This window comes from Plectrocnemia conspersa, unplaced genomic scaffold, assembly GCF_051122295.1.
Source record: "Plectrocnemia conspersa isolate PC_06_02 unplaced genomic scaffold, ASM5112229v1 ptg000010l, whole genome shotgun sequence".
NCBI lineage: Eukaryota > Metazoa > Arthropoda > Insecta > Trichoptera > Polycentropodidae > Plectrocnemia > Plectrocnemia conspersa.
In genome coordinates, this window is record NW_028277174.1 from 12,476,406 (window position 1) to 12,497,228 (window position 20,823).

At 29.9% G+C, this 20,823-nt stretch overlaps 1 protein-coding gene across 11 annotated transcripts; it reads left to right on the forward strand.

Moving 5' to 3' along the window:
* The first annotated feature begins 11,863 nt into the window (after positions 1–11,863).
* On the forward strand, positions 11,864–20,312 carry LOC148230658 (TATA-box-binding protein-like). Of its 11 annotated transcripts, XM_088194586.1 has the most exons (9): positions 11,864–11,941; positions 16,684–16,735; positions 17,410–17,515; positions 17,595–17,792; positions 17,993–18,421; positions 19,054–19,305; positions 19,373–19,506; positions 19,577–19,820; positions 19,891–20,312. In XM_088194586.1, exons 6-9 carry the CDS (start codon positions 19,090–19,092, stop codon positions 20,164–20,166), a joined length of 870 nt encoding a protein of 289 aa, XP_088050712.1. In that variant the 5' UTR covers positions 11,864–11,941; positions 16,684–16,735; positions 17,410–17,515; positions 17,595–17,792; positions 17,993–18,421; positions 19,054–19,089; the 3' UTR covers positions 20,167–20,312. The 11 variants fall into 11 exon arrangements, with proteins under 11 accessions (XP_088050712.1, XP_088050708.1, XP_088050711.1 ...); XM_088194582.1 differs by having other exon boundaries at positions 16,684–17,515; XM_088194585.1 differs by having other exon boundaries at positions 17,410–17,792.
* The last annotated feature ends 511 nt before the right edge of the window (positions 20,313–20,823 follow it).

The following is a 20,823-nucleotide window of genomic DNA, read 5'->3' on the forward strand; positions in this document are numbered from 1 at the left end:
ATTGTGTAAACAAAATTTCTTTAACGACACAGTTACTTAATTAGTTAACACTACCAAAAATGCATCGATGTCATGCCAAACAATTTTATTGCTTCACCTTCCTTGAAGAAAGTTTTTATTCCATTTTGGAAAACCGACGTTTATGAATTAATAAAAAACGAATGATATCACATCATTGGCATTTATTTTTAGTGATTCCGTTTTCGTCGAAAATAAAATTGCACGCAAATCGAAGTGCTTTAACCAATCGATGGTTAAAAAACGCGATTGTAAATTTCGCCGCAATTCATTTTGAAAGTCACTTATTGGGGAATACTTAATACTTTTTATTCACACGCTCATATGTGAGTCACACAGTGGGCTATTGACAAATATGAAATAGTAGTTGTCTAAATTTAATTTAATCTAAGAATATATAGTGCTTTAACATAAAAAAGCATGTATGTTTATAATAAATTTAATTTTTGCATAGTTTATCTTTAGTACCTAACCATCCCTCTTCTTCCTCCTGATAATTGTTTGTGTCTAGTATTGTATGTCAACCATTATTTTTTGCTTAATTGCACTCTAGGGCCCTGATATTGCCTCCTGAATGTATACAGAACTACTCTTTAAAAACTACTATAAATTATTGAAAATATAATACAACTAGTAAATCTATTTTTATTTAAAACTACTATCATTGCACTATTTTGTAATTTTTGCAACAATTAATTTATTAAGCAAATATAATATTGTTGCAGGGCCTATATACTATTGCAGATTTTTTCGTATTTATAGATAATATGCCTACTTTTTACTAAAAAAAATAATATGTAATTACAATGTTCCATAAATTTTTGTTTATCTACAATTATTCCTAAATATTTAATATTTAAATATTGAGATAAATGAGATAATTCTTAAGGCTTATATTAACTTTATTTCACCAGATGGATATCATGAACGAAAATATTTTACTTTCGCCGGCGCAGAAAAATAAATTTCTGATGTATTTCCACTAAATGCGAAATTTATTATTTGTATATATTGTATTGTGGGGGTCGATTCAATTGCCACCCTGAAGCTACGCTGGCAACACCGCGGCGTCGGTAGAATTTACTCGATTGGCGACGCGACGGAAAGCCAAAGTATATACTCGCTGTAGTATTGCGTCACATAACCTCAAAATCGTCTCGAAGATCGGATCGAACTCTTCAGATTCGGGTGACTGTTAGGCGATTAAAGAAAAGCAGATATTTATTGGACTTTTAAGGATCAATTCATCGATTTGTTGTAACTCCGCTTGGTGTAAGTTTAGATAAAGTCAAAAGCGAAGTGATGGTTCTTGGAAGTGATTCAATACAGCCGTGTTTGGGCTATCAACGTTCAAAATTCATTCTATTTCTCGGTCCTCTAGCCAATGTGATGCTTTGGGGCGTACTGGGTGAACTGGCTCAGGTGTAATTAATACCTGAAAGCTGGGTTCGAATCCTATATGAATCTCAGTGTTTTAAAATTTCTATCGTATCTGGGGGATCGCATTATTTAATAATTATAATCGATTATCACAGATTCGGTTTACTTATAAAGTCAGTTCTCGGGTTCCGTTCCACCACCTTGGTCGTAACTCGAAAAGGTCGTAAGTCGAAAATCATACAAAAAATAATTAAAAACAATGCATACATGCGAAATACAAAAACCACTTTTATTGCTGACTTCAAGTTGTTAACTAAATACTTTTTAGCAAATATCTACATAAATAATTTATTTATAAGAATTGATCTAGAGTATTTTTATCATCTGTGCTACTGATATCCATTGTTAATTCTTGAGATTTTTCAGCGAGTGCAGTGATAGTGCTTGTTTTTCTTAAAAAAACGTCCAGGTTTGTTTGTACAGTTTGTTGTTTCTTTTCTCTATAAATTTCATAATAGCACGCAAGTGCTTGCTGAATAAGGCCGTGTACCCTCGAAGATCTATCGATGTCTTTGTCCATATTTTCAAATTTTTTAATAGCATCGTTGATTTGGCTAAAAGCTGCAGCCATGTCTTTTAACACAAATTTTTTTTATGGTTCTTCGAGTTCATCTAATTCTTTTAGCTCCATTACATTTTTTTCTGCAACTCGTTGTTCCTCAATCTCAATCAAATCTTGGTTTGTGAGTTCCTCAACATCATTTTCCAAAAGATGAATTACATCTTCATTATCAACTTCCAGATTAAGTTGTTGAGCACATTTTACAATAATATTTTTTATATCATCTATTTCCCCTTCTTTATTAAAATACATATTGTCATTATATCTTTTTAAGAGTTTATTCCATATGCCGTTCATACAATTCGTCGCTACTTTGGACCATCTTTTTGAGATATTGTTTATTGCATTAAAGATGTTGTAATTTTTCCAAAATTCTCTCAATGTCTGATGTTTGTCTGTTCCTGCAATTGCTTGGGCAAAAGTGATTCTTAAATAATGGGCTTTGAAGTTAGCAATACCCCCTTGATCCATCGGCTGTAGAATGCTGGTGGTTTTTGGAGGTAAATAAACCACTTTTATATTTGGAAGTGTGGAGGATGGCCTGGAGCATTGTCAAGAATCAATAAAATTTTAAAGGCTATGTCGTTTTCATCACAGTTCTTCTTTACTTCTGGAATGAAACAGTTATCAAACCAGTCTTGAAATTATGTATATGACATAAAAAAAAAATTTTACAACTTTTTTTTTCGTCGTAACTCCGAATGGTCGTACGTCGATGTGGTCGTAGCTCGAGAACTGCCTGTATATTTCTAATCTGTTAAAGGAATAATGTAACCAATAATTAAAAAAAAATCGTGCACGAATGATGTCTATTGCTATGCTGTTTGCTATCTCGAATCGTTTAGCGATGTAACAGTCATATTTTTTATACTCTTGATCTGAAACACATCTATCGAATCACAGATGCGAATGTTTGTGAGCCAATTGCATCACTTGATTATTTAACCAATGAAATATATTAACGTCGTGAAGTGAAACTTTCGAATCCGTTTATGCAAAGGGTAGATTACAATATATTTTTTTACGCAAAATAAACATATCGTCTAACGCGCATTCTTTATGCATAAAAGGGTAGTTTTTCAATGTGCTAGCAGGTAAGTGGTATGTGACATTGTGGTAATAAGTATTCTTTTATTTTTACTAGGACTGTAGGTTAAAACGAGTGGCTTACTTTTTTATAATTAGTTTTAAATGGTCATTTGAATGACCACTTAAAACTAATTATAAAATAAATCATAAACGGTGCCCCCCACAAAATAATATACTTTTTGCAACAATTTATTATTTTCCCTGTTTCATTAATAAAAACATATTATTTATATTTGTAATAAAATATAACTATATTTCTGCTTATTTATTTTAAAATGTATTTAAACTTAAAATAATGCTTATACCATAATTTTATTTACTTAAAATAAGACATTATTTAATACTGAAAATATTTTACTTAAAATATAAATATATCTCACTGTGCGTCACTTGCATTTCATTTCACTATAAAAGCATATAATTTTATATACTGAACGGTTTCTAAAAATATGATAAAAATGTAATATGCAAAATTTATCTGCGCTATCAATGATATCTCTGCGTGATTCTCAGTTTTTCGCAAGAGACGCGTGAAAAAAATATGAGACCATATTTTAATTATACATTATTCTGCGAAACAATTAAATTTTTGTGCGTTTCTAATTATAATAAAAATAGAGCATTTTGAAATAATTTGGTTCGATTATTATGAATATTTCTAACTAGTATTGCATGTGTCAAAAATATAATATATATGTGTATATTTAATTAATGCTGTATTATTATTTTTGCCTTGTTGTATGTACATCGTTTAAAATATTGCAAACAAAAAATATATTGGCTTATGTTGGCTCGGGGGAAAATGACCTTTCAGGGTCTTTTAACAATTTCCGTATTTAATAGCGGCCGAGATAAAAAATAAACATTTTCTTAAGAACAATCTTAAAGGTTGTCCGAAATGATGTATTGATTCGAAAATGCTATTATGAAATACGAATTTCATATAATAACATTCAATTATATGTATCAGAGACGTCAGATCAAAATTGAATAAGTGAGTAATAAAAAAATACACTTAAAAATATGAAATCTTATCAAGATTCATATTTGACGTCAAATTGTTATTAATGTCAATAGCAAACATCAATCATCTATTTTCTCCAATAATATGATAAGAAAATGGCAGTAAAACCGTTTGATTCGTCGCCTATAAAGCGGTGTAATTGTTTGTGTGTAATTTTTAACTGGTTCGAGAAAGTCAACTTATCCGAGTTAAACTCTAGCAGTCAATTTCACAAACGTTCACTTTCTTACCGAAAAATTAACGGGAATCTCCGCCATATTAAACATTTTTTCGTAACGAACAATGCTGATTGTTTCGCTTTGTGATTGCGTTTCACTACGTATACATTATGTTATGTTATATATTAACACTTATTAATATACGAATTTCATGTGTGCTGATTTAAAAAAGTCGACTGTAATTAGCGTATTACATTCGCGAATATTATGTGTTAATTAATAGATATGAACATTCGCTTGTGCCAAAAATAAATGAGGTGACCAGTATATTTAATGCAGTTGTAAAGACACGAATACAGTAGTTTAACCACGATTTCTTAATAGCTGATGATAATGAGCAATAAGAATATGATTTGTGATAGATAAGCTTTAGATTGCAAAATTAATTGTATATGTGAAAACAGTTTTCTTATATGTCGTATAATTGATTTATAAGATATACTTATATCTAATAATAATATCTTTTTATTATAAAGGCTTGCTCATGGGTCAAAAAATTAGATACAGTTCTGTTTGTATATTCTTATTGTTTGTGAAATCTCATTGTTTCGAATCATCATAATATCATACCACTGACCTTCCAGATTTTGTGAGAAAACACGATCGTCGTCTTTTTCTCATCATTGTAACTTTCGTTTTTAAGTACATATTGTTTTGGGGAGTGCTTTATTAAGATTATACGAGTATATGACTGTAGGAAAAATACTGTAAATTGAATAGATATATGAAAATTTTAACATAACAGGTACTATATCTGTAATGCTATTAACAAAGATACAAAAAAAACACATCTGAAAAACTTCACTTATAGGGATTCATACCTCGTCTATAATTTGTCAAATTTTGTGTATATAACAAAAATAATTATGGATAAATACGTAAAGCTAACTCACTCACAAATTAACAAATGTGTTTTAATTAACTCACTACTCAAAGGGGTCTACAACCCAACCGACAAAATGTACAATAAAACTATTTAAGATTTTATAAATTTCAGAATCAAACCGATGATCTCTTATTCTGTACTTATAAATATTGAGTGACTACGTGTCTCTAAAAAACAATTAAAATAGGGTAGTGTTAGATTTATGAGCTTAGCGTTAAAAATTAGTAAATGAAATAAACTTATTAAATATATAAGATTCCAGACAGACAGAGAAAGAGTTGTTTATCTTATTTGTAGCCTTGAATAATGTTGTTGTATTTTTTGGCTACTATATAATATGTTATCAACAAAAGATGTATAGTTATTTTTTGGTATTTAACTTGAAATACACCGTACAAAAAGCTATTATAAATATTAATTTGAGTTTTGGAGAAGGTACTTCTAACATGTGTAGTTAAAGCATTGACATTAACCTTGCAATTTAAGCACTGGAATACCTTCTTTTGTTGTTAATGAAGAGCAATTTAGAGGCATTGTTGAAACAACTGTTTTTATTCTCGCACTGAATCTAGAGGTCTCTGCTGCAATAGTTTTACAACATGGACGAATTACTACAGAGATAATAACTGTACGGAGTAAATGTATTAATTTACAACTTATTGATTGAAAACTGTACTTTATCCCTAATGATCAAAAATAGTTTTTACTTTTAAAATGTGCATTGATCAGTTAGATTAGATTCAAATGTTCATACAAATTTTGTAACCAGTGGTAACAGTATTTTAATAATAGTATATATTTTTCATTGCATTATTTAAGTGCTTTTTACATTTTTTATGTCAAGTTTATCTTATACTACTAAAAAAATATCTCAAGTTGTAGATTATCCACCAATTAATGATTTCTTAAACGGCAGCTCCATCATTCAATCGGCAGTTTTGAAATTATGAAAAGGAAACAACAACACGTTTTGACAAAAGGTCTAATAACAATAAGAGAATACTTAATACCATAATTATCGATATATCCACCCGTTAATTGCAGCAAAAAATTATAGATTACAGCAATTGAATAATATTGTTTAATACTATTGATATTAATTGAGGTTCATCGAAATAAAAAGTAATCTTGCACAAGTAATTTATTATAATTTTTATTCAGCAGCATAAAATTATAAAATGTGGGTGAAGAAGAAAAAAATGTTTTTTTTTGTCATTATATAAATTACCAAACCATGAAGTTGATTGCTCTGATTTATTATCATAAATTATTTTTTTATATTTTCGTTAGAAACACTAGATTTATTGCTATATTTGAAAACTTAGCTACTTCATATTGTAATTCTAGATTACTCATTATAGAAAATATTTTTTCTGAATCGCTTAATTATTCGTAAAAAACATATTCATTAATATCGTAATGTATTATAACTATATTATTTTCTTTCTAGTCTGATGTGAGCAAAAAATATTGTTTTATTACATTGTATTTTATATTTTATTAAGCATTATGTATGTATACTCATGTTTGTATAAAATAACCGTTTTAAAAAGCCATAAAATATAAGCAATTACTACGATATTAACAGTTTTTAAACAATTTATGATGAGTTGCGAAACACACTCTTAGAAGCAATACACCGTATAGCACTGTAGAACGTATCCTTTGTCATTACTGGATGATCGCCCACAAGTAACCACCTGGAAGATACGCTTTCACCGAGGAAGATGTTAGATGCGAAGCTAAATAGCAACATTTATGGTTCTAAACTCGTTCAAGTTTCAGGACTAGCATAAATGACTTGACACTTGGTCACAGTACCCTAATAAGCTTGTAACACTCACTGGATTGACAAAAGCTCTAAAACTGAGAGGCAATTTACAGAACCTCAAGACTCAGCAATTCGACTTATGCCCCACAAAAAAAAACAGAAGCACTTGATTTCTGGACTACGTGGACATCAAAGAGAAAACTTTGTATATTGAATTAATTTACTAATTTGGCCAGTCAGTGGTCGTTTATTTCATTAATGACGCATTTTTCTGGCCAAATTCAGGAGGTCCTTATTTAGAATTCAAGTCAAAAGTAATTAAATCGTGCCGTCGCCGTCACAATGAAGCGTTCATATTAAGACTTTTTATAACAATATTACGACTTATAATAAGTGAGAATCGAATGAAGCATATTAAAACCGAAATTTGACCAATAGGAGAGCGCAAAAAACAATTACCCCTTCTCAGATGTCAAAAATCCATGCCAAAATCAATAAAATTGTGCCGTCGCTAAGACGGCACCGACTCGATTTTATTGCTTTTGACGTGAATTTTTAACTTCTGAGAAGTGATAATTGTTTTTGCGCTCTCCTATCGACCAAAATTCGATTTAAATATACTTTAAACAATACTCTCATATCAGAAGTCCGTAGTAAAATCGGTAAGGATAGCTATCATATTTTTAATATGTGTAATATTAAAGTGCAGACAAACTATAGAGCAAAATGCGAGATGCGACGTCTGTCTATACTTCTTTGCTTATTTTCCCCTGAGAGTTGATTTATCTTAGTTTGTATTTGACATAATGAAAGTTCTAAAACTTTCGTTAGGTCAAATTGGGTTTGTTTGATTTGTGTAGGTTAGGTTTGGGTTTGAACAGAAAATGTATGTTTCGCAACTCAAATTGAGTTTCATAGATATTTTAGAGCAGCGTTTAATTTTACTAGCGCCTATCAGTTAAATTATATTTTCGCAAGTAAAAATATATTTCTATAGTGAAAATGTACTTGGACTTCACTAGTTAAAATATAACTTTACTGAAAAGACTCGTTGTTGTCGTGCCAAATGAGAAACTTCTGCTGAAATTCTATGACTAATTTGTTCTGACCAATGCTAGTATGTATCCAAAACTGTTATTTATAAAAAGCGTTACTGAAATATTAGTGGAGTCAATAAATTCGTTCTTATGCTTACAAAATGCTTAAAGGTTATGCTGAAATAAATAATGGGTTGTTCTAACGATATTTTAAGTTAATCCCAATTTAAAGTCCAATGTATATATTTAACTAAATACTGACATTTATAAATTCTTACATTTGATGTATCATATAAATATAAACACTTTCATTTACAATCATAAATATATTCCAGCACATTTTCTAATTTATTTTCTACATTAATTATGCAAACCATCAATCAAAAAGGGTCCACTTACGCTGCACATCATATATAAATGAATGAATAATTAATTGAATGTAAAATAAATACAAACAAGCTAGACACGATTGTTCAACGCATAAATCTCGCTCAATATTTCGTTATTAAAACAAATGGTCAGCGGTAGGCCCGAATCAGTTCGCCATGACCTTTTCTCTAATTATTTTTTCCATATACAGCTTCCACGCTGAGCGACCTTGAAAGGCCCACGTGATAGGTACACTTTGATTGTTCTCTATAGATTGAAATATCCTGAACGAGAGTTTGCGATATGCGGCTTGATTAATCACCAACGTGCCAGCCGGCGGTGACTCAGATCGAAACATACCCAAATGACCCGTATTTGAGACCTCAACGACCTCGCTGAGAATTGCTCTTTCTCGAGTCCACGCCCGGTGGTGGATGTAGCATTTAGAAAATTCTCGCAAGCTACTCGTGTATGGGCGTCGTTAGTTCGAATTGGTAATAATGTGACTATCAATTGTCAACGGATTGCTGTTTCTAAACTGGATTTTATTGGAATATTAATAAGCAATTAAACGTATCGGAAACACTTTCTATGAGCTTCGCGAGAGAACTGAAGAAAATGTGTCATAGCGCACTATAAAGAGGCTGTTTTAACTAACGTTTTTTAGGATATTAGTATAAGTTGACTAAAGGGCAGAGCCGCCTTATCTACACGACAAAATAGGAACAGAGCTTAAAGCATTCGAACCTTTTAAAACTACAATATTTAGCTTCAAAAAATAAATACATTAATAAAGACAGTTTATAAATTATTCTAAGTGACAACAATTTAAATACCGTAATGTTATAGATAATTACTATGATTTTCGTGTCGTGATACTGCTTTGTAATGTCTTAAAGTTTCGAAGATCGGGTTGAACTCTTGAATAATAAGGTGACTGTTCAACTAGACCAGACCGAACGATTGTAGTGGAAGTGGCTACATTTGTATGAGTGTAAAAAAGTGGCGAGAATAATTTACATAATTTTTCGAAAACTGATATTTTGAAATAGTTTAATTTTAATTATTTTATCTACACGATGATCCGATTCGGAGAGCTGTCACGATTTTGTGACATAATCTGGCCCCCAAAATCATGAGATTTAACAAAGTTAGATTTTTTATGGTGCTATGCCTACGTCGACAAACCCGAAACGTTGGAGCACATAAAAACCAACATCCGCCCAGTACAAAAAGTCATCGAAAGGATCGGGCAGAGGCGACCATTTAATTTATATTATTTTTCATTATTAGTGTAATACCTCAAATGTTCGATTAATAAATAAAAATCCGAAAATATCCTTAAATTTATTTTAATGTATTTTCATAAACATAACTATCTAGCTCTATGTGCTATACATTGATATTAAATACGCTCTTGGCGTATTGGTGGATGGTGGAAGTCTAATAGCAAAACGTTCGATTTCCAAAACAATATTAAGAATACCAAGTTGAGCTTCATAAGTCATTTGATAATTTAATAAAAAGTACCTAGACCCAGTATAACTTGTATATGACTCATGAAATAAAAGTGAAATAATATATAAATTCATTATTGGTTTTAATCTTAGCTAAAATAATAAATATATTTTATTGGTGGTTTAAATCTAAGCTATAATTATTTTAAAATTTATTTTTTTAAATATTTTCCATTTATTTTTTACTCTTTAAAATTTCTTCGCAAGCGAATGTAAATTATTTTCAATATTGTTGTTAATTTGGCAATAAAACTATGAAACTATGTGCAGGGCGATTCGATGACATGGAAAGAATGACTCGTGACTTATCACGTGTGAGTGGTCAATTTACTACGATAACGTAATCGATAGATTCATGGGCAGATCAAAATATTTTCACCCCAAGTGATACATTGTTATATTATATTTAGTTTGTACATATTTATTAAAAAAAACATATATGTATATACCAATGCCGTGCTAGATTCAAAACATCAACCCGCATGCACGGTTGATGGCGAGCGACTCAGCCGTAACACATGCTTGTGTTTGTGCGGGTTGATGTTTTGAATCTACCGCATCTATGGACTGCACACCACTAGTATATACCTAATTGGGTACTCACCGATTAGTGACAGGCCAATGCCGCGTCTGCACACATATGAAGCAATTCGGCTCAAGCGCAAAAGCCGTGTTTACACTCAAGTGTCGTGTCTTTTTCGTCGCGTGAAACAGGTGAAGAATAACTTTTGAATTAAAAGGAATTAAAAACAAAAATTATCAAACGTTTTGACTTGTATTTGTACATATGTATGTTTAAAATATTTTAGCAGTGATTTTCAATGTGTGGGTCACATAAGATCAAAAATAAAATCATTAAAATTATTTTATTTCTAGTTTAAATAAATGTTTACAAAAAAACTAAAAATAATAAAATGCTGTATTAATTGACGAAATGCATTGATTTTGTTTGTTCCGTTTGTTGTTTAAAGTGTAGGGGGCCTATTTATATATGTATTTATTTAGGTTTATTATGGCCAAATCTTGGCGGCACTCTGGTAACACTGGCGTAACGAACACGCTACTTGTGGCAACACTTGTAAACACCATGTAAACTTATACTTTTTATAAAAGTACTACTGAATTGCCACCCGTCACCTCCCGTCGCCAAAAAAGCAAAACCTAACCTAAACGAAAATAATAACCGTATTATGCAGAGAGCGGAGAGTTATTCATGGAGTGTTCACTGTTCTGACCAACGCTCACTTGCTGCCGCTCGACCTGTACCCATGATTTAATATGTACTATTTGACTTTTAATTAAAGAAAGTATTTATTTTCTAATAGTTCATATATTTTTTAAATCTCACGGACGTAAATCGTAATAATTAATTAAAATCGAGCAAGGTCGTACATATTAGGTATTAAAAATTCTCTAATAATGAGCAACTTCAATTCATAGAAAATATGTTGTTTAATTAAAAAATTAAATTCCAATATGTATTATGCACATAACAACAATATATTATGTAATAAAACAGACAAGTTGTTTGAAGTATTGTTAATCACACAGCTGACGCCTTTTAAGTTATAGCATCAGATATCCAACGATATATTTTTCATCCACGTCAAACATCTAATTTTTGTACCTAATTAGATTGAGTTGTAAAACAGCAAAATTACATATTTTTATAAAATAATAAAATAAAAATTGTTAATAAATTTTGTGTTTTTTACGTCTTTAAAATACAATAATAAAGTATTTGTTCGACCAACGAAATTAATATTTCGTATATAAAATTAAATTTCAGTGAAGAAAAGTTTAATATTTTTTCGAATATATTACATTTATTAAATAAAAAATATGTATTTTTATTTAAATTACATTTTAAATAGTTTATATACATTTAAATTTTAAGCGTATATATTTAATTTCGAGCTATGCTCAATAATTGAAGTGTTACGGCTATTAAGAATAAGTAAACAGCTCTGACAGCGAGCTGTATGCGGTATACAACGCTTGTGATTTCCGGTAAGCGCTCTATATAATTTTATTTAGTTTCATAATAAAAACACCTTATGTGAATATACAAATGTATGAATCGTTGAAAATTGATGATATTTGCGTATCTGCTACATATACGTTAGAATTTATAGTAAACATAAAATTCCTCGTGTATAGCTTTGACACGTTCTAAATTTTTCAATAAATACTCTTGTATCTATTTAATATAATGGCTATAGATGCGTTTATTTGTTGAATTGTACAGAAAATGTTATTGTTTGTTAAAATGTCAAATATATTATTTAGATATTTAAAATCACGTGTCGATATTTTTGATTATAAAGTGCTTAATTCTACTTATCATTTATATACAAATTTCTCCACATGATATAATTTAGTGTTTTTGCCTTATAATTTATAATGAATCACTATCTCTGTTACAAGGTTCGATTTGTATACTCATCTTACTTGTTACCTCTATACAAAATAGGATATAGACTAGTGATCTTTAACGATTCGGGGAATCCCCTACTGGTGCGACACAGCCATGGTTGTTTTTCAACTTCATATGTGTGTGAAAAGACTTTTTCATCTATGTCAGTAATAAAAAACAAACAGAGGAATCGATTGAATGTTAGTTCAGCGCTTCGTAACATTGGTTTTTATTTTGAGTTGACGCCGGTCCGCGAAATATTTTATAGTAGAAAGATTGAAGAGCACTGATATAGTCAATTAGGAATAAGCATTGTAAATACTTGGTACATGCGTTTTAACCTTTATAGTAATGCTGTAAAATCTGATTTTCATTGTGTGAATGTTTTACAAAGGAGATGTGAATAAAATTTTATTTGTTTAAATCTCAAAAATAAGTAAAATGGCAAAAATAAATAATATTGTGCGAGTAGGTAGTATAAATTAATCGTGAAAGGAACAAACCGTCAATTTTTGAATGTGTGAAATGATATAAAGGAGATGTACCTAAATTTTATGACTATTTCGAGAGTCATAAAACAATTTTTAAAAAGTAGATTATATCGCCAACATACATTTTAAAAAATTAATAAAAGAATATACTTTTTGAAACTTGATATTAAAGCTTATTTCTTTAAGCATCTTGCTATATCCCGTTCAGATAGAGCGATTTGATCCCAGTTATAAATCGAACTTTATCCAACATTTGTAATACTCAACCTTTATACATATTCAATAAAGTTTCAGTCAATTTGTCAAAAATATCATATAAAATCCACTTTTTAATTTTGTTTTTGAATTAATATTAGAAATGAATATATTTTATCATAATTTTTCTTTCATATACTTAAGAAATATGCTTTAAACATATTTTTAAATTTATCTTAAGTATTAAAATGTTTACTAAATTGATGAAAAGTAATAAAAAAGAATGAATATAAAAAAAAGTTTTTCTTAAATACACATTAACGTATACATACTTGAAAATAAAATAAAGTTGTATGTCAATATCATTAGAGTACCTTCGCGATAAGGATTCCATTTAGTGAATGAATTGTATGCAGATATACGAGAGGGAGAAGTGATATAGGCGCGTATGCGTATTGACTTTGAATCTTCGTTGTCTCGCTTTCTCTTTTAAGGACATTTATTGATTCGTCATCGCTGTTATTCATTTTTGAAGTGCAGTGTGACAAAGAACGTTCTTGATCTTCTTTTCTAGGATTTATTTTAAAAATAAAGGCAACATTTAATATTTTTAGAATAATGTCTAAACTTGGAAAAGCAAAACCACTTTCCGCCCAATCCAAGAAAATACATTATAATGTCTACAAATTTATAAATGACTCTTTGTAATATCATAAATGTACTTTGGATAAACATGTATTTTTTTAATAAACGATGTATCGGGGTTAATATTAATATAACTAAAATTTCTGATTTGAAATTACAGTAACTGTCAATGAAAGATGTCCACCTTCAAAAATCTACATTTTTTGTATTACAATGTTTTATATATTTTTTTGTTTATTCATTGTGTAATAAAATTGTGTTTGTAATATTTTTAAGTAATTAAACTTGCAAAAACTTCAACAAATTATTGAAGTTTTTCGAAATCAGTGATATTGGGAAAATTTAGTAGTGCAATGAAAATTGTTTTTACCGTAAAACTATTTTATAAATACAAAAACTAAAACTTACCTTATATTTATAATTATATAAGTTACAAATAAAGTAAAATTAATTATTTAATTGGTTCTTCTTTATTTCGTAATACTTTATCAATTCTTCGAGGCATCGATTCGACCAATGTTTTTAAATATTGTTCTGAAATTTCTTTGTACCGTACTGTTTTTGAAGTTTTTATCAATTCCCATTTTGACGAAGGTTATTTCTTTTAGATTCTTGCTCCCATTATAACCCAGAGGTACTCAATGGGGCTTAAGTCGGGGCTGTTACCTGACCATTCTAAGGTCGAAATGCCATTTTGTACCTTAAATTCCTTCACCTGAATTTATAGAGAAAAAATATTCATTTTTATTTTGTTTTTCATGTTAACTGTGATACATGCTATTAGGAAAAAATATCATTTACAATTTTAGCACGGTGGCACGGTGCAGAATCGTCCTGGTATATGTTCTCCGTTTCGTGCGCATAGTGCATTTCAATAGTTGGAAATAAATTTTCCAATATTTTTTTTTATCTTTTGGCATTTACTGTCTTATCAATAAATACTAGTTATTGTACCCTATGGTATGAAAAATATCCCCAGATCATTTGACCTTCAAGATAGTCGACTATCGGCTGAATATACTCGTTACTCAAACGTTCACCTGACTCTCGCCAGATATAGTGGATCTCATCTGACTCAAACAAGTTAAATTTGTTTTCGTCTGAAGATTATACGCTTCCAGTTCGATTCAGTCCAATTTAAAAAAATTTTGGTCCAATTTAATCGTTGCAAGCGTATTTTCTTCGATGAAAACAATTTTTTCGCCGGCATCCTTGCGTATAAACCAGATTCTAGAAGTCAATGACTTATTTCATTTCCACTAGCTTCAATGAACTCTGTTCTTACATCCATCGCACTTTTGAAACGATTTTGTAAACAAATCTCTATTAATAGCCGATCTTCTGATAAATTGGTCTTTCTTTGTTTTATTGAACCATTCTTCCTTTGTAAGGATAGAAAATCCTCATATTTTTTTATGCAATTTAGCACGGTTCTTTTACTGCACCCTATTTTGCTTGCAATATAACGAGAACTGAATTTTTCTTTAGCCAGAATCAAAATTTCCGATTTTGATTTTGGCCAAAGAAAAATTAAAAAAAACTATTTGCCTCTTTACAAAGAGCTTATTCTTGCTATCGCTTTAAATTTGAAAAATATCAAATTTTCTTATAAATGTTTTTTTTACATGAGAATTTAAGCATTTTAAGCTTAAGTCTTAAAAGTTATATATTATATTTTTATTGAATATTTATAATGTAGATGAAAAGTTAATAACGAGTGTTTTTTATAAAATCACAAGAAAGAAGTAAAACACTTTTATTGATTTTGCAATATTTATAGTTTTACATGAGTGACTATTCCAAGTTCCTACACAAGTGGCTATTTTTTATGCAAAATCTTAATTGTTTAAGTACTTTGCCATATCATTAGGCTCACAAAGATTTCTGAAATCTTGGAACTTATTTATTCCAATTTCGAAACGTTGTGATAATTTTTGTGCTTGATTTTATTATTGTTTTTCTAACAATATTTAGATGTAAAATTGATATGTATTTATATTTGATATACATTTTTAACTGCTTAAGTCGATTTGAACAGGTATGAAACATAATTATTTTAGTCGATTTAGTAAAATTCTGTTTATTTGATATATTTTTAATTTATTTTCTTTTATTTAAAACGATTAAACTTTAAACAATTTAACTAGCTAAAATATATATTTAATCAAATTTTGCCATTTTCCATAAAATATTTTTTATTTAAATTAAACAATCATAAAACAGCAGTACCTCGGTTTTCGTTGACTTCGGTTATCGTCGATTTTTCCCGCGAAAAATTTGTCTTTGTTTTCGTCGGTTTCCTCGGATTTCGTCGGCGTTAGCTTGCCAGTGTTAGTGTTTTTGTGCTTTTTTTTATTGATTGTGAGTGTTAATACATACTACAAATAATTGTCTCGGTTTTCGTCGGTTTCGGATTTCAACGATTGTTTTCAGACGAATTATCGACGAAAACCGAGGTACCACTGTATTACTTAAATCCCATCTTTTTTAAAACATGAATGAATTAAATAGGCTTTAAATGAAGAAATATAAATATTAGTAGTTTGCTTAATAATATGGTGAGATACTATACATATATTAATCAGGCGCATATGGTGAGATACATTCCATTTCGCTTGCTCGCGTGTTAAGCGACGAGAGTGAGTGAGAGATAAGGGCATGTTTACATGCGTTCCACGCGCCCACTTCTTCTCACTCGTTCTCGTCACTTAACATGCGAGCGATCGAAAGGGAATGTATCTCATCGTATGCGCCTGATATTAACTGTATAATCCTATTATTATAATTATATTCGTATATAATTTATTAATAAAATCGTCCTAATATTTTTATATTTCATACTATTATATATATGATTGAATACGTGTAAGATTACATATTTTTTTATACTTTAATCCATTCAATAATATTTTCTAAAAAATTGACATATGTAGCTCGATACAAGGTAATTTTAAAAAATATCAATATTATTTTATTATCATTTTATAATTTAATTTCGTTTTCAGGTGTCAAAGCGAAGATGAAATGAATCAAGTTCCTCAAGAATTAAAATAAGTTGTAATGAATTTAAACTTGAATGACTATAAATCAATTGCAATTGAAAAGCTATCACCCCAAATTGTAAACGTTAAAATCAGAGATATCATATTTTTATTTATACAAACCTAATGTGCAACATTTGCTGTCAATCTAATTCAAAATGTGAATTCACTGTCGGTAAAACATTGGATGAATGAAAATTAGATTATTTAAAACACCATCTATGTCAAAAAGTAAGATCTATTCGAAACAAAAATAACAGTGGAATTTTGAAATTATTGTTAGAATCAGAAAAAAATTGTTATATTAAACTTGCAAAAAAATATGATCAAAATTTTGATATGTAATGTAATTCTATCAATAAATTCACCAATGTTGTCTGTGCAAAATATTAATATTCCCAATTCTTGGCGTAGTAAACTATGAATTTGTCAAATGCATAAACACAATTATAAATGCTGAGATTATGGATGAATTTAGAGCATATGCATTTCACTGCTTAATTGTATGTTATAGTGTGGATATTTCTGTTGAAAAAAATTAATATTGTATGTAAAATTGTATTACAAAAAAATATTTGCAGCTATTATTTAATTGGTCAAATTGATGTCTTTTTTTAGAAAATGAAATAAAGGATGTGTATATTGAAAATAATATTAATTTGCAAAAAAATATCATGTTTACTTCTGAAGGAGCTTCTGTCATCAGAGACGTCCCGTGGGTATAGGCAAGTAGCAGTTGCCTAGGAACGGCAAGTCTTGATGAGCGGCAAATGATCACAGAACACGTTTTGAAAATGTCAAAATATCCTTAATACACAAATTTAGATTACAATATATTGCATTAAATAACATGCATTTTTCTGCCCAAATTCAAGGAGAGAAGCAAATGCCCCCCCACCTGCTCATTACCAAGCGTTCCCACTGTGACGGCGCCGACACGATTTTATTGCTTTTGACGTGAATTTTTGACTTCTGAGAAGTGATAAATTGTTTTTGCGCCCTCCTATTGACCAAAATTCGGTTTGAATATACTTTAATCAGTCTATTTATATCAGAAGTCCACAGTAATATCGGTAAGGATAGCTATCATATTTTTAAAACAGTGTGACATCAAAGTGTAGACAAACTATGTTGCAATATGCAAGATGCGACATCTGTCTGTACTTCTTCTTCTGCTTTTTTTACCTTGAGAAAAATATTTTGGACTTGACCTAATGAAAGTTCTAAAATTATAATTAGTTTTAAAACTTTCATTCTTTTAACTTTTTCCAAGGTTACAAAGGAAATGGATCCAAATCAATGAAAATTGCAGCTCGTGAATTATCAGCAGCTCTCGAAATACCTGCATCATTTCCTAAAGAAGTTGATTGCAGACGGCGAAAAACAATTCGATTATGAAAGTTGTGATGAAACTACACATAATATTGAAAAAAAATTGAAGTTGAATTCTTCAATTGTATAGTAGACAAGACAATCAATGCAATTGAAGTTAGATTTGATAAACTGAAATATCATGGATCCTATTTTGAATTTTTGCCAGAAGCATTGATGGAAAATTGTAAAAAAATAAAGAATAGCTCATCGACAATGAATCATCGGATTTTAATGCCATTGAACTCTGAGAAGAATTAAATTACTCTGGAGATTGGTTAAGCCTTATTCTTCACCACTAGAGATCCTAAAATTAACGATTTATGGAAATGTAAATCTAGAATTTTTAATACTAATATTAATCATTATTCAATTTTTATGTGTAAAAAAATAAACTATTTTATCATATCTTAAATCATTGTCTTTTTTATATATACCTAACAATATAAATAATGATAATTACTGTCTCGTATAAATATATTTTAAAAATAAATTTTAATTTATTTAAAAAATAAATAAAATTTAAAAAATAGTTTTAATGTGAAAATTAATAGATCTTATAACTTGCTATACGCAGAATAAGCGTAATAGTATTTAATCAGTAAAGAAATTCTTTACTGCAAATATTCACAAAGAACAGATTAAAATTCACTGCGTGTATTTTAATGTCTAAATAGGAAGGAATACTCTTAGTGTTCGATATAAGAATTCTTTCATGATTTAATTATGATCTCTATAATAGTATCTGTATCTAAAATACCCCAAATTAATTCCATAAGGGAGTATTAAATATATTTATCAAGACTGTTACATATAACATTTAAATGTCACTGCCAAAGTACAAAATTATGTCACTGCATTGTGACATTCTTATTCCAAATCAGTGATATGGTTTACTTATCAAATTTCATCAGAATTTATGCATATCATGACATTTCAACTAAATATTCTTGTTTTTTTCAGCCTTGTAGCTTAATTTAAACAAGACAATCGGCCAAGATGGACAATATGTTGCCGAGTCCCGGGTTTTCCATTCCCAGTATTGGAACACCGCTTCATCATCCTGAAGAGGATCAACAAATCCTTCCGAATGCCATGCAACAACAACAGTTACCAATGGCCGTGCCGCCGTCACCGTCGCACATGCAAAGATCGATGCACGCTTACACCCCAGCGTTTGCTACTCCACATAGCATGATGCAGCCTCAAACTCCTGTACGTATACATTTAAACGTGTGAGCTTGTAAGCTAGATTTCTATTTAATTTATTTTTAAATTTTAGCAAACTGCAATGTCTCCGATGGTTCAACCGAATACGATGGCTATGCCGAGTGTGAGTCACGTGAGTGGACCAGCGACGCCGATGACACCGATGACTCCGCATTCAGCCGATCCTGGCCTCTTACCGGTTCTTCAGTATGTTTTGATTTTAAATTTGTTTCTTACTGATCCTACAACTCATTCCTAACATTCCTATTTTTTACAGAAACATCGTTTCAACTGTTAATCTTAGCTGTAAACTAGACTTAAAAAAAATAGCTCTACACGCTCGTAACGCCGAGTACAATCCAAAACGTTTCGCTGCTGTCATTATGCGAATTAGAGAACCGAGAACCACGGCTTTGATTTTTTCTTCCGGAAAAATGGTATGTACCGGTGCCAAAAGCGAGGAAGACTCTAGATTGGCAGCCAGAAAATACGCTAGGATCATTCAAAAACTAGGATTTATGGTATATATTTTTAATTATCGATATGTAAATATTAAATTTTACTTTATTACTAATTTTTTTTATGTTTCAGGCAAAGTTTTTGGATTTTAAAATCCAAAACATGGTTGGAAGTTGTGATGTAAAATTTCCTATTCGATTAGAAGGATTAGTCTTAACGCACGGATCTTTCAGTTCCTACGAACCTGAACTATTTCCGGGTCTTATTTACCGAATGGTAAAACCTAGGATTGTACTTTTAATATTCGTTTCTGGCAAGGTGGTTTTGACGGGAGCGAAAGTGAGACAGGAGATTTACGAGGCGTTTGATAATATTTATCCCATATTAAAAGGTTTCAAGAAGCAGTAAATCGTTTCAACTAGGAATATTTATAATCTTAATTATATCATTTTAAATTAAGCTGTTTTGTGTTAACGTTTGATTGTGTTAGATCTTAAATTTCATCACCAAAATATGTATTTAAGCATTTAAATATAGAACTATTTTTGAGATAACGATTTTTTTATTTATTTATCATGTAAATTTCCTCTAACTTTAAATCCAAAAATTAGCTTATGTAAACGACTGGTTCAAAAGAAAGCGTTTTAATTAAACTTTAAATTGAAATTCATGGAGTGAGGGTCGCTTAAGTGAAAGAGTCAATTTCTAAAGAAGACTTCAGACGAGTGGCGAGAACTTCCTGGACTTTTTTTGCTAATTATATCGAAGACGGTAGCTCTACATTTGTGTCGCCCATATTGAATAAAACTGCATTACTTTGAGTCATGTGCAATTGTTGTATTCATTATAATGATCTATGTGGCAATTATCTCTTTTGTATTTTAAATTCTTTTTCTACCTTTCATTGCACTTATATTTATTATAAGTCGATTTTATTACACATAACAAGAATTTATGTTATTTCTATCCATTAGACTTTTGCTTAAGCACCGCTTGAATATATTTTGCAATAGCCTTTCATTCGCTATGTCTCTCGGACTCTTGCGCCCTTTACAATTAATCTAT

Coding starts and splice junctions, on each gene's coding strand:
- LOC148230658 (XM_088194578.1), top strand. CDS start 19,090: ATGGACAATATGTTGCCGAGTCCCGGGTTTTCCATTCCCAGTATTGGA. Junction 19,306..19,372: donor TGATGCAGCCTCAAACTCCT/GTACGTATACAT, acceptor TTTAAATTTTAG/CAAACTGCAATGTCTCCGAT. Junction 19,507..19,576: donor GGCCTCTTACCGGTTCTTCA/GTATGTTTTGAT, acceptor TATTTTTTACAG/AAACATCGTTTCAACTGTTA.